The 13,919-nt window shown below is 40.6% G+C and overlaps 1 protein-coding gene across 1 annotated transcript in view; it reads right to left on the bottom strand.

The window, feature by feature from the left end:
* PEX11A (peroxisomal biogenesis factor 11 alpha) overlaps positions 1–13,919 on the bottom strand; it is a 42,562-nt gene that overhangs the window by 10,852 nt on the left and 17,791 nt on the right. Inside the window, exon 2 of the mRNA XM_069222688.1 lies at positions 2,298–2,413. Coding sequence (XP_069078789.1) covers positions 2,298–2,413 — 116 coding nt within the window. The remainder of the gene's footprint in view (positions 1–2,297; positions 2,414–13,919) is intronic.

Raw genomic sequence — 13,919 nt, 5'->3', positions numbered from 1 at the left:
CTTGTGGAAAAGGTGTCTGACCTCATGGGGCTCTTTTGGGCTACAGCCTACAGCCCTGCCCCTCTGGGAAAATCTGAGTCCTTAAAAAAGTAATTTCAATGGTAGAAATGTTCACTGGACAAAGGTGTGAAAAGTATCTTGCTGGCGAGGGACATTCTCTGGGCAAGAAATTCGTATTTCTCCTGCTCAGTGCTTTCCCACCATAAGTCAGCAGCTTCTCTGAGACTTTGTCCAGTGCCTATCTGATGATGTGGAGCCTTCTTTAGTCACAGCCTGCTGCCATCTCCCACAGAGACTTTTTCACTTATGTTCCAGAGATTACGTCTGAAGGTAAAACTTCCAATGGAGTTGAACCTGATTACTGTATCTGAAACGTGCTCAATTATGGTCTACCTCTCCTTGCGCGTTGGTACAGGTTCTGAGCAACAGATGCCCGTAGTAGGCTTTTAACACTTTTTGACACTATTTTTTATTTTAAACTTTAGAAATTCATAACTCAGGTTCTACTGATTGCATTTTTGTTGCTTGCGTGTGATTTTATTTATTGAAATATTCTCTATTTTTCTAAACTGGTTTATGGATTTTTTTGTATTGTGTTTTCACTTCATTTCTGTTTGAGTACTGCATAAATACTTTACATATTGCCCCAAGTTAACTCTGTCTGCTCTGTGCCATTGCTGACCAGAGAGGTGAGATCAGGTTTATTCACCATGACAAGGGCTGTTCTTATGATATGAGTTGGATTGAAAACTATCTCAAGTAATATCCTGTTTTCTTATAGGAACCCATAAAATTATCTGAGCTCTCTCAGATGGAATTTCTTATGCAGGGTGTTTTTTTTTTATCATTTGCACATCCAGAAGTGACACTGTAGCTCTTTTCTGGAATGCTTACGACCAACTAAAAAGAGTCAAGTGATTACCTGAATTAACCAAGAGTTTTCCAAAATGGGTCACTTTAACACTAGATACCCAGCAATTACTCGACACCTCCTTTTTTGCATCTAGTATAAATTAAAAAACTGCTTCAGGGTGCTCGCCTGCTTGCTCCATCAGGCTGGCCCTGAATATGAATGACCAAGAAATCTAGTCACAGACATTCTCATTCTACCACCCACAGTCCTTTCTATAACACAGAGAATGAATAAACACATCCTAATTAAACACATCTTGTTACCTGCTCCCTGGGGGTCACATCAATCATTCCCAATAGAACTACTATTATTGGGGCACAGATAAATATTAAATAGAATATTGGTAGTAAGCCCAAGTCTTTGCCAAACTCACAACTAAGAGACAGATGTATAAAGGAGCTTGTGAACATTATAACGCCTATTAAAATGTACAAAGCCCATTAACAATTTGGAAAAGGTTTTCCAAACTCTGAAACGAGTTTAAGAAATCATACCTTCAAAATACTGATTCCTTAAGGTATGTATAATTTTTTTGCAATCAAATTACAGTCGCAAAAGCTTAATATTTTACTGACTCCTCAAAGAAGGTAGTAGTAACATATTCCCAAATGGGAATGAGCCCCTCTGTGAATGTTTAAAAAAAACATTTTTTAGGAAGAGACACTGGGACATGGGACCCCTTCATACTCATAAACAATTTTGTAAAGGTTTCCATAGATATATATATATATACATATATATATATTTATTTTAATGTATCCCATTTTCTTTTTAGGAAAACGTGCTGTAGTTAAAAAAAACACACAGGATTGCATTAATAAAAAGCAATCACAGACATGGTGGTCTGTAACCACAGCCGGCTACCATCCCTGAGCTTATAGCCAATCGTAGTGGGTTGCACTTGGCTACCTGCATAATGTGTATTAAGGAGGTGGGTCTGATTGCAACCCACTACAAATGGGGATTTTGCAAATTGACCTATTATATTAGTACATACATCCGTTTACAATATCAGAATCATTTCAGTAGGAGCCAGTACACAATTCGCAATTACGTTTACCTAATTGATTCTTAGTACATGAAGCCTTAAATATCTAACATGACGGGGCTTTGTACCACATGGCAACGAAACGTGCTCAAGATGAACAATTGTCCAAATGTACTGGTTCAGTGTATTTGCTTGCCCTTTTTTGCCACACATGCAAATATTTTTTGTTAATTTGTACGAATACAAATGTGCCTTTTTTCAATCGCACACATTTAGATTAGGAAAAATCTTCTCTGAATAGGACTCTTTGACAACCACACAAGTCTATACACGTGGTGATACAATTATATTGAAGAAAAAAGTTAATTAAGGCGAAGCAGAAGGTTTAGTACTTACGTTTACGCCCGGAGCTTATCTTAGATTCCATCTGTTTGAGCTTCTTTACCACCTTCTGTTTGTCATTTTTATTCTCTAATAAATACCTAAGCAACATGCATGCATACTGAGTGGCTCTGAAATGGAAAATGAGGAAGACAATGGTTTATACGGAAAGCAAAATGGGAAAAAAAGGAAAAGCAGATCAATTGCGTTTGTCGGCAGCACTGCTAAGTTTAGCAGTTTTACGCACCTTTATTCATTGTTTTATTAAGCTCCAACAAGCTTCCTTCCAGCTAAACCGTTAACAAACAGCTCGGTTGAATTACCCTGCTGGCTATATGGCTTTTAAATATGTGATGAATTTCTGACATTTCAAAACTTTCAGTGAGTTAGATCCCTACGCAGAAACCTTATCACTACCACCCAATGTAAACTGAAATTGCTGCCAGGGGACACGGGAGTGTGCATTAAGCAAAGGTGGCGCCAGGGAGAGAAAGCGAGAGAGCTGGGCAACAGGGGACAGAAGAGGGAACGTGAAGGAAATAGGGGATGGGTCTGAAAGAGCCAATAATAGAGAACAACAGACTCAAAAATATGAGCCAATAAAATAGAAAAGGTAGGGTGGGAACATAACCACTGAAGAGAACTATTAGCCCCCAACGATAGCCTGCAATCCAGGAGCAAAAGTACTTTATGCATTCCATTTGTTTTATTGATATCCTGCTAGTTTAACACAGGGCATGAAGTAAGTACATAAAAAAGCGTTTTAACCGCTATGGCTTATTCATGGCTTCAAACGGTTACTTAGAATGGCACTTTTTGTAATTTTTTTTTTTTTAATTTCATTCTATTACACAATTGTTTATACCATAATATCTTAGTATTTTACTTTAGTACCAAGGGAAGTATATTCTTTAAATACAATAAAAAACGAATAGAGCAAACCACCCACATCACATCCCTATGATAAGTGTGAATACCGATGTAATAGATTTCAGGTGATGTGTACTGTGGTAGCCAAGACTATTACAAAAAATACGATAGGACACGTGGTTCGTGGCATTCGAACGCTGTGCTAGAATCTCTACCATACAGCAACTAAAACCAACGGATGGAGTGAATTAAAAAACGTATGGGAAGATGTGCACAATTGGGCAGGGTGAGGGAGCGTGGGGGTGGCTAAAAAAACACCAAAATATTTTGTAATTTTTTTTCTGTCTTTCACCTTCAAGAAACAAGGTATAAAACAAGGAGCAGCTTAAATGAGAAAATAAATGCAAGTTATGTTAATCAGTGGGAAATGCACGACTGTACATTATGAAATCACTATTAGTTAATGCACTGCACCAGGAAGCCACAGAACTGATCCTGGTTGGTGCAGTGCAGAACAGTGGCTTGTGTATGTGCAGAGCTACAACGTCCCAGTCTCATGTAAATCATTATTTTAAACTTGCATTACACACAGCTTATGACAGGCTCCTACAAAATGTGCAAAAAGCTTAAACATAAAAGTGCTTAAAAAATATAGATTTTAGTAATACACAGATTGTACATAGTGCACATTTTTATAACTATCTTTTAAAAGCACACACTTCACAGCTCAGCTGGTAGCTCCTTTACGATACCTCTAAAAAAGAATACGTTTATGTCATGAGGAAGTATCATGTTGTTAAAGTCAAAGTCACCAGCTTCCAAGCACCCTTTGCATTTTCAGGTTGACCAGTGTCACACATTTACATTTCTTTGAGGGAAGCAGGCACCCTGGCAAGAAGACTTGTTCAGCTGTCTGCCACTCCTCGTTTCACAACACAGAAGACTCCCTGCCTTACATTTCAGCAGAAGCATTTCATCTCTCTGAATTAACCGTCCCTGTATGGTTGTCAATCAATTATAGTAAAGTAGATATAAGTTTATTTTGTATCAAATGTGCCCTCAATCCAGACTTCACCTCAGCTGAGTCTCTCACTGAGGGAATCCGTATCAACATTGTAAATAAGCTCCCTTGAGAGTTGTATGGGACATACCAAGGGCAAAAACATGAAAAGGGAAACAGTCCAAAAAGGTAAATACCAACAGGTAAAATAGAATTACACCTCCTGGTCATAATATTAATCTAGAGTAATTCATTTACAGATTGTAACACATCTCCTTATTAAACTAACTTAAAAAAACAAGAAGAAAGGTTAACAATCTGTTCCTGAGATGTCACAAAGAGAGAAAGGTTAACAAAGCCGGGTGACCTTATATGCTGATCCATATACATTTGATGTAAAAATTAAAATTCAATATCTACACATTTTAATGTTACAAAGCAATTATAAGAGATGTTAATGTGGGTGAAAATTAAGGGGCTCATCTTAGACCGCTGAAGTCGCGGGTGTCAGAGGACCGCCATATTCTGAGTACTGAAGGATTTCTGCCACATTTTGGGCGGAAATCCTCCAGTAGTCGTGCTGGCGGTTGGCGGTGCAGAGGCGGTTCCACTGCCGGCCCAGCCCCGTCCCGCCAAAAGAACTCCGCCAGCTGTATTATGACCTGTAATACGGCCTGGCAGTGTCATGATGGCTGAGCGCTGCCAGCGGTGGGAGAGCCGGGTCCCGCCCCTCAGGGAGGAGCACCTCATCGGACGAGGTAAGTGTCCTCCGCAAGGGGTGGGGTGTTTGAATGGGTGTGTGTGAGTGTGTGTATGTGTGTCTTGAATGGGGGGTGGCAGGGGAGTGTTTGTGCATGTGTGTCTGTGTAAATGTGGTGATGGTGATGCGTGTGTGTGCACATGAGTGTAATGGTGTTGTGAGTGTGAGTGAGTGTGTGTCAGGATGTGGGTGTCTGTGGGTACGTATGTGTATGCGGGGGGTGGGGTATTCACTACTGGGAGTTAGGGGGTGGGGTACTCATCTACCGGCAACAGGAATGGTATAATGATAAAGTTTCAGACCTTGAAAAAAAAATTAGGAGAACAGTGCACCCTCCATTATGTCAATATGACTATGTAATGACTTAGGGGGTCATTCCGAGTATGGCAGTAACTGAACTGCCACGGCGGTGGCGGTCTTTTGATCGCCATATAACGAGTTTGGCAGTTTGGCCTGTGCTAAACTGCCATTACCCGTTCCTACTGCCAGGGTGGTTGGACCCGCCGGGCCGGAGACGAGCATCTCCGACCTGCTGGGCCACCCAATACCGGCGCTGGTATTCCGAGTCCCCTTTCGGCAAGGGGTTCCGTGCAGTAGCACCGCCACAAAATCCCTGGTGGAAAGGCTACCGGCAACAGAAATTTGCATTCCTGTTGCTGGAAGATGACCCCCGGACCCCTGTACTTAACGCCGCCCCCCGCACATACACACACACCCACAGACAAGCACACCCTGACACCCACTCACAACACCCTTACACTCACGCACCACGCATCACTAGGCGCCCGCGACTTCGTCGGTCTAAGGAAAAGACCGCCAAAGTCAGAAAGCGACCCTCAGTTTTAATAAATATATTACTAAAGTATGATGTAGCTGCACACTGTCATTGACAGACAGAACATTTCCAAGAAATGTGAAAAAAACTGTCCCACTAACTTGCAGCTTCACTGATAAAACTATAAAATGTATTAATCTGTGAAAATCGGGTTTCAGAAAACATATTTATTCTTAGCACATTCATCCCATTAAAATTTAAAATATTGTTTATCATCACACAAAAATGCAAACAATGGGATTTCACAAATACTGAAATATATTTTGGAAATGATTGTACAGTTGGCTTAGCTATTTAAATGTTGTGGGTTAGGAAAAAACCTGACAAAATCCTGGAACTCTGCAGTGAGAAAGAAAATTAATTGTAAGACACACTGACTTTTGACCTCTGTCTCTGAACACAGAGCAAATGTAACAAATCCAAGATTTAAAGGCATCTTTATTGCTCCTCCACTTTCTGACTGAACAGAACACCTGTTCATTGTCAATTAGCCAGAAGGGGCAAGTAGGTCCTAAAAATAGCTGGACCTGATAAAATATGACTTGCCCTAGCGAGTGGACAAGTAGATTTTGAGGCATGCTCCCTTGTAAAGCTAAGTTACGCAATAAAATATGTTGTTTTCTTATTGAGGAACTTTTCTCACCCCCAAAGGCAATCAAATAAGAATGATTTTTTTTTTATCCATCCGTCCCAATAAATCGCTGGTTCACCTTCCTCACTGAAGACACGGGGTGGCTGAGTCTTGCTCACTGCAGCCACTATTGCATAACACCCTTAATATATTGCGGTAGTATCAAACGTGGAAAAAAATAAAGTGCTATACCTGTAAAATACAAAGACAACACTTCTAGAGTAAGCACGCTTGTTACACTGTTGCAATCTGCTATATAGATCTATAGCATTAATTTCCTATAAACTAAAATTATATCAAAAGGTAGAACAGTAAAATGTGAATGCGAAAAAAAAACGAAATTTACATTTACCAATTAGAACACACTTTCTAGTCTTTCAAAAATACCTTGCCACAGTGACTTTTATAAAATAGTAAAGCCAGCCTTGCCTTTAAGAGAAAGCTGGGATAATATTATACATAGCCAGCTTATCACAAATGCGGGGACTAGACGGTCAGCCTTGCTCCTTACTGCTGTGACAACCAGGCGCCTCACCAAACCCTTAAGCATTCAACAGAGCTGCCCCTGAAGCTCTCAAAAGAAGTTGTTATCACAAAGGTAAAGACGTCACTTTATACTATTCACCAAACTGCCACTGTTTGGCAAAGCTACCACTGAATGCCTCTTATACTGCTGCCTAATCACATCTCCTCAAGCAGTGTCTCCTGCGTATCTGCACGGACCTTCAATCAGATTCTCCTGCACTTTTCCTCCTGCGGATAGACCACAACAGCACCCTTATGCAATCTTTAAGCAACAGCATTTGCTTAGTGCCTAAATCAACTTCACAATTGTCACAATGCCTTAGTATGTTTTTTCGTCGTCATAATAACTGCTTCATACTTTGCACATGCCTCATTGTCCCAAATCAGCAAGGTGATAATCGCCACTGAAGACAATGTAAATCACACCACGATATGGTAAGAGCAGTGTGGGCTGAAGACAACTGTAGATCACATACCAATGGCCAAAACAACATGCAGCACAATACAGTCTAGAGAAGGGGCAAGAGAACATAGAGTGGCACAGAAAACTTTATTTTACTGTGAATCTTAGGCAAAGGATCCTGCAACAATGCGTGGGTAGTGTGGATACGCTTAACACCCAGCTCATACACAATAGTGGATGTCCAATTGCGCAATTTATCCACAACAAGACCAAGAATATGTTAACAGCAGTCCTAGAAAGCACAATAATAAGGTGACCTACCCACAGAGAGGAGTTTGTCATAACTGTTAAAACAACAGTGGTAGGCACGGATCTTCGATACTTTCCAAAGGGGTGAGACTGTCCTTTGCACAGCTATCCCATCCTCGTCACCAGTGAAATGATAGGAGAATCAATTATAGTAAAGTAGATATGTTTAGTCTGTATTAAATGTGTCCTCAATCCAGACACTACCACAGCTGTCTCTCAGTTGAGGGAATCCACATCAACATTCTAAATTAACTCACTTGAGAGTTCTAAGGGACAAACCAAGGATAAAAACATGAATGGGGAAACAGCCCAATAAGTTAAGTACCAACAGGTAGATAGATACTGGGAGAAGGTCTGCCTTATAGACTGTCTTTAAAAAGTAAAATGTGTGCAAATTCGACTTTGGCATTAAAAGGTACTTCCTCAGCTCAGGAAGGGGTCTGGGTAAATCAACCTGGGCTCCAAAGAGCAAAGGACCTAAAGGAATGTCAGGCAGACTTACCCCCTGAATCTGTTCCCACCAAACATATGGCAGGTGTAACAATGGAATTTGCAGATGGTATGGAGGAGGAGTGTCAATGGAAATGAGCCACATCAGTAGGTTGGTTTAGCCAGGTCCTCCTCTGCTTGGGAGAAATCATCCATCTTGGATTTTAAAGTGCAGTGCTCTGTGGGACAGGAAAATGCCCTTCTTTGGAGGAAGCTGTCAAGCTTTTGGTGGCATCCTGCATCTCATTGGACAGGAGTGCCCTCCTGTCCCCCAAAGATGATTGAATAAATATGTCTGAGATGCATTGCAACTCTGATCTGTTGCCAGAAACCACAAGGAGAAGAAGGACTGACCTGCAAGAACCCTGGTCAGCAACCCAAAGGAATGCTTTCTGAAGGACTGCCCCTGTTGCACACTAGAACAAAAGCCCTAAAGACTTTGTCTTGCTTCTAAAAGGACTGAGAAGTGGAGTCCCTGAAAGTAACAGGTTAACATAGCTTTTTTGCAGCAACTTCCATAAGACGTTCTCAGGCTGGAGTGTGTCCAGTGGACTTTTAAGGATTTGGCCAGGTGCATTGTGGGAACTGTAGTCCAAACTTCCAAGGACCATCTCAGCGCTTCTAGCCCCTTGGATTTGTGTTTTGGACACTTTGAGCCCTCAAAAGGAACTTCAGGAAAAAGTTCCAGAAGTTTGGAGTAAAGTTTGGTAATAGCTACATAAGGTGACAGACCTGTTGATGAAAGTCAAGCTGCCGCCGCCGAACTGCAACCCGGCCTGAATTTCAAGTTTGTCCCACTGAAGCTCTGGAGCTTTTACCTGTCAACAAGACTTCCAGGATTTGACTGGGCCCCTGCGGAGAAGCCAGCTGACGACATTGCATCGGATCCCACCTGATAAGAAGCCTTGCCTGACGACAAGAGAAAAAGCTGCAGAAAAACGACTACGTCTGAAGACCGAGGCCTCCCGCTAAGTGTATCCAAGCAGGGCTCCATCGTGGTCAGCCTCAAATTGTGAATGGTCCCAGTCTAGCATGAGCAGATGTTCTTGGTTGGCGCTATAGATTTTTCAGCACTACAAAGCGCATTTTTTGGTTTAATCTTTAATAAATTCATATCTCTGGTTCCCTATACTGGATTTGTATTGTTTTGGTGTAATTTCAAAGATAAAAATGTTTCCCATTTTTATAAATTGTTGTGGGATTTTTATTTTGTGTTGTGTCTTACTTATTCACCGTACTGGTGTATTTAAATACTTTACATACCTGTCTCCTAAGGTAAGCCTGCCTGCTCGGTGACAAGCTGCCTTGTGGTGAGCCAGGAGCTTATGTTTTGAGACCTTCCCTGGACCTTATGTTGGCCTCGTGGCCTTGTCGCTAGTGGTAGGTGTATACTTATTCCTACCAGCAACCCAGCCTCCAACAGATATGCATCTTCTGTTCATTATAAAAATCTAGAGTGTTTTGTTTACAGATTATAACAAGTAGGGGAACAGTTCTTCTAAAATTAAAAAAGTATGGGCACGTCGTGCTACTCAGATTCCACCGCCCACTTTGACCACTGCCTAAGACAGTTGGTCACTTACAAGCATGATGCCCCTGATATTTACCTGTCATCAAGAGGCATCATGCTGGTAGGCCGATGACTCTATCTCAGCAACACTTTAGCAGTAAATGCATGGCATCTAAAAATCCTGTATTTTCTATGAGGGACTTTTTGATAAAGTCAGTATGCCATCTAATCAGTCCTGCCACAGAATTAATGCCTCGCAGAGACACCAGCCAAACAAATTACTAACTTTGCATTAACCATACAGGACTTTCAGAATTGAAACTGATTAGCAAGTATTATTACTCTTAGAATTCAAGCCTTTCTTATCTGAGCCTGGCATGTGGCAAGCCCAACAAGTAGCACAGCATGCTGCTGACACTTCCCCCACGCCCACCAGTCTTTTTGGGCAGTACTGAAAAGGTGCTGCACAGTGCATCTTGTTTCTCTCCGTACAAACTCCAATATCTGCTATGGACAACTGTAGAAGAGGATGCTTATATACTGCACATGAAAATCCCATATACATTTGAAAACACTGGTGATTTTATTTTAGGATCCAGCATGCATGAAGCTGTCAGTGCAATGTTTTTCACTCTGTTTTTACTTGGTGATGAAAAGTATTTGTATATATTGTATTTGTAATGTGCTGGAAGTTTCATAACAAGCCACATTTCTAACAAACACTTACAAATACAAAACTTGGAACATAAAATGAAGATGTACTGAGCCAATGGAGATAAAAGTATAATCAGGCGGAGAGTTGTAACAGGAACATTACCAGTTCATATCTTTTATACCACTTTTTCACATCATCAACTGGCAATTAAGTCCAAAATCTACCTCCAGCAACTTTCATGAACTTTCTCCCAGTTATTCACACCACCACCCGACTACTCTGTGCATGACGGTACACCTATTACCAAAACAGGCAGAATACATTCAATTTAAATTGGCCATTCACCAGGATCCAACCAAGGGCATTACTATAATTAGAAAAGTTGACATACTTCTTGAAATTATAAATTGTCAAATTGCTGGATTTTGGAAAGTTCAAAATGTATCCAATAAATGATGAGTCAAATGGAGATGGACAAACAAACAAAAGCACACTAAGAGCACGAAATCAGCATAAAAGATCGACAACAAATTTAACTGCTCAACAATAACATATTTTTACTAAATTAAATTCACTGGAAGCTGATAGCTTAGCATCTTTAGAAACCTCTAGGTAAAAACATAGGTCAGAATGAAAACGATGTCCGAGGTTTCCGACAGATTTTATAGCCTGAGATGGGATGCTTAATGTAGTAGGCCAATGGTTTTCAACCTCTGGTCCGAGGACCACTGGAGGTCCGCAACCTCTCCTTAAAAGGTCCGTGACTACTTAGAAAATTAACTAATATTCACAGATTAATTTAAGTGGATAAATGTATAATTGAAAATTTTAAAAAGTTACTGTAAATGTCAAGGAATTTTAAATTTAAGGCTAAAAGTTAAATCAATATCCTCAGATTGATTAGTGGAAGCAGTGCAGGTGCATCAAACAGAATATAGTATGGACAATGTGTGGCTTCAATTGAGTTTAGAAAAGCTCCAACCTTCCTAAAATTTGTTTACTTTTTTATGTTTTTAATTTCATTTGTTTATAAATTAAATAAAATGTGCTAGCATTCATGTATGTGTTTGATGGAATGCTTGTTTCTGTATTTTTGTGTATTGTTTTGCAGTTAAAATCATCAACAGAGTTTAGGCCTGGGTCCCTGGCTTCCAGTAATGACTCAGCGGGGGTCCTCGGATTCCAATAATGATTCCACGGAATACATGAATGATAAAATGGGGGTCCAAAGAGGTCAAAAGGTTGGGAAACACTGTAATAGGCCATATAAATCCTGAAGAAATGAGTTGATCAGCACAAAGAGAGTAGGTGCTATGATTACCTGCATTAAAGCCTATAGAGTTTTTAATAGTCCTGCAGACCCCACCCAGACACAACCTTTGTGTAAAGCATCCTTCTTACAGCAGGGAGTGCTGGAGCAGGCTCCAAGCTGGAGTGCCCAAAACAGAGCCACAAGGAAATGTGATATCTCACCTTCTTGCCTAACGTTCCTGACATACCAATTGGGGAAAGACAGGAAAACATGCCTGGCCGGGGAAACTTCCTCACTTGAGCAACAGAAACTGTAGCCACACTGTCACCCTGCAGTTGGGGGCGGGAGACACAGCCCAGGAAGAACTTATCTGCTGCCCCTTGCTAACAAAGTCCAAAAGGAATTTCTCAAGGTAGGCCTGTCTCCACTTCTTCCCCTTCACAGTGTCTGCATCACCACCGTGTACCCACAGAAATGCAGGCAATATATTTAAATTGGCTGGGAAGTCTCTTCTCTCCCTCATCTTGCGTAATGCTAAACCAAGGCCAACCAAATCGATCCCCTTTAATACTGTGAGCTAAACTTCAAGGGTGAACATTAAAATAAATTGGTTCAGCATATGCACAATCTCTTTTAAATTTTTGCATAACTTACCCCTTTATTTTTTTCACATGGTTACAATCACAATGTTACTGCTTTTTCAAGTGCTGCCTAAATCTTTAGATATTTTCCTATATATGCACTCTGTCATTCCTTTAGATTTCCAACTGATGCGCTTGCTGAGGCAGTGGTGCTGTGGTATTTGAGCAGTGGACATACTGCTCATTTGAATCTAGTGCCAGTCTAAAGTATCTAATAAAACACTATCTCACATACAAATGATGTTTTGGTTTACAGTGTTGCGTCCTCCGCTGCATGCTATCTGAAAAAAGCCTCCTTTACATTTCTAAAATCTTGCGTGAAAGCCAACCTTCCCTCAAAACTAGATTGCCATCTCTCTTTTTTTCCATTGAAAGACACTTTCCTACTTTTCTAATTCTTTCACTGAACACATCCTACTCTGACACATTTTTGCTTGCCTTAATGTCTTTTACTGCATTTCTGTAAATTGCCCACACCTCCTTTGAAATATAACAAATTATTTTGTAAGTAATAACCATGAATCCCTTCTAGCTTACTATTTATCCAACCAACCATCTGCATTAATTCACATACCAACTACTAATGATTACAGCCAAGTCGTTAACTTCATCTACCACAAAGAAATTTAAGTAAGTTCATAGAATGGTTTCCTTGACAGCACAAAATGATTTCCAAAAACACACAATAACCACTAACTTTGGGTTCTGGAACACCATGCAACCTGGAGTAAGGCACTTCAACACCTCATCAGGGGGTAGTAAATCGCTAAATAAGTACAGTTACAATTATTTGTGTATTGTCTACAAATGCCGGCCATAGGCAGCAATTATTCGTCCTATGAGGGTCATATAAACATTGAATAGAGTAGAAGGGCAAAACCCTTAGTGACCTACACAACACTCCCTGTAGAGTGAACATAAACTGGCATTGGTGGACATTTTCAAAGTTCCTGACAAAACGAAACTGACCCATTTCAAGGTCCTGGCCCTCACCCCAAGCTCATGATGTAACAGAACTGGAAAGAACGTTCTGGTGAAGGAGCAGTGGTGGTTTTAAATCAAGCCTGACTTTAATATCTGACCCTTCTCTGAAGCAAGGACTCGATAAGGTCTTAGTCTAAAGACTTTCAGTATTAGACAACTGTGCCATTTGTCTCTTATTGATACACTGTCCTCCTTTGCCCTTGTGGCTTTTTTTTAAAAAGCTGTGAGAGACAGCTGGATACTTACGGTAGGAGTTATTGCTGTACTTTTCCAGTTCAGTCTTTTGAGGAAGATTTTTCCAGTCAATACTCAAAACATGAGAGTCCTTCTTGTTGGTGCAGTCATTTTGTTCAGAACTTATGTCAACGCCTGCTATATATAACCTTGTCTACACTAATAACTTATTCACTCTGCCACCTACCTTCTAGCCTCAGTTCCCTGGTTGAGGCAAGCCCGCCTACAGGGTACATCTTTTTCAGTGCTGGCACCCAAATTATAGAATAAAATGTATTTACCTCTATGTGACATTACAAATCATACTTCCATTCGCCGAGTTCTGAATCCTTATCTACTTAATTAACTAGTTACTTATTTTTTCAGTTAATTCAGTCCTGGTGCCACAACGGCTGTGGGTGTCTGTGGGCATAAATAAAGCAGTCATTCATTTAAAATGATTGCACAGCGGCCCATGGACTACGGTATAAAATGCTGCTGACAACCTAATAAGGTCAAAGCGGCAGGTCGTCACTCATCATGCAGTGGCTAGTGCTATT

The sequence above is a fragment of the Pleurodeles waltl genome, chromosome 3_1, assembly GCF_031143425.1.
Source record: "Pleurodeles waltl isolate 20211129_DDA chromosome 3_1, aPleWal1.hap1.20221129, whole genome shotgun sequence".
NCBI lineage: Eukaryota > Metazoa > Chordata > Amphibia > Caudata > Salamandridae > Pleurodeles > Pleurodeles waltl.
The sequence above is the reverse complement of the archived record's forward strand: the minus strand, read 5'-3'. Positions and strand labels throughout refer to the sequence as shown.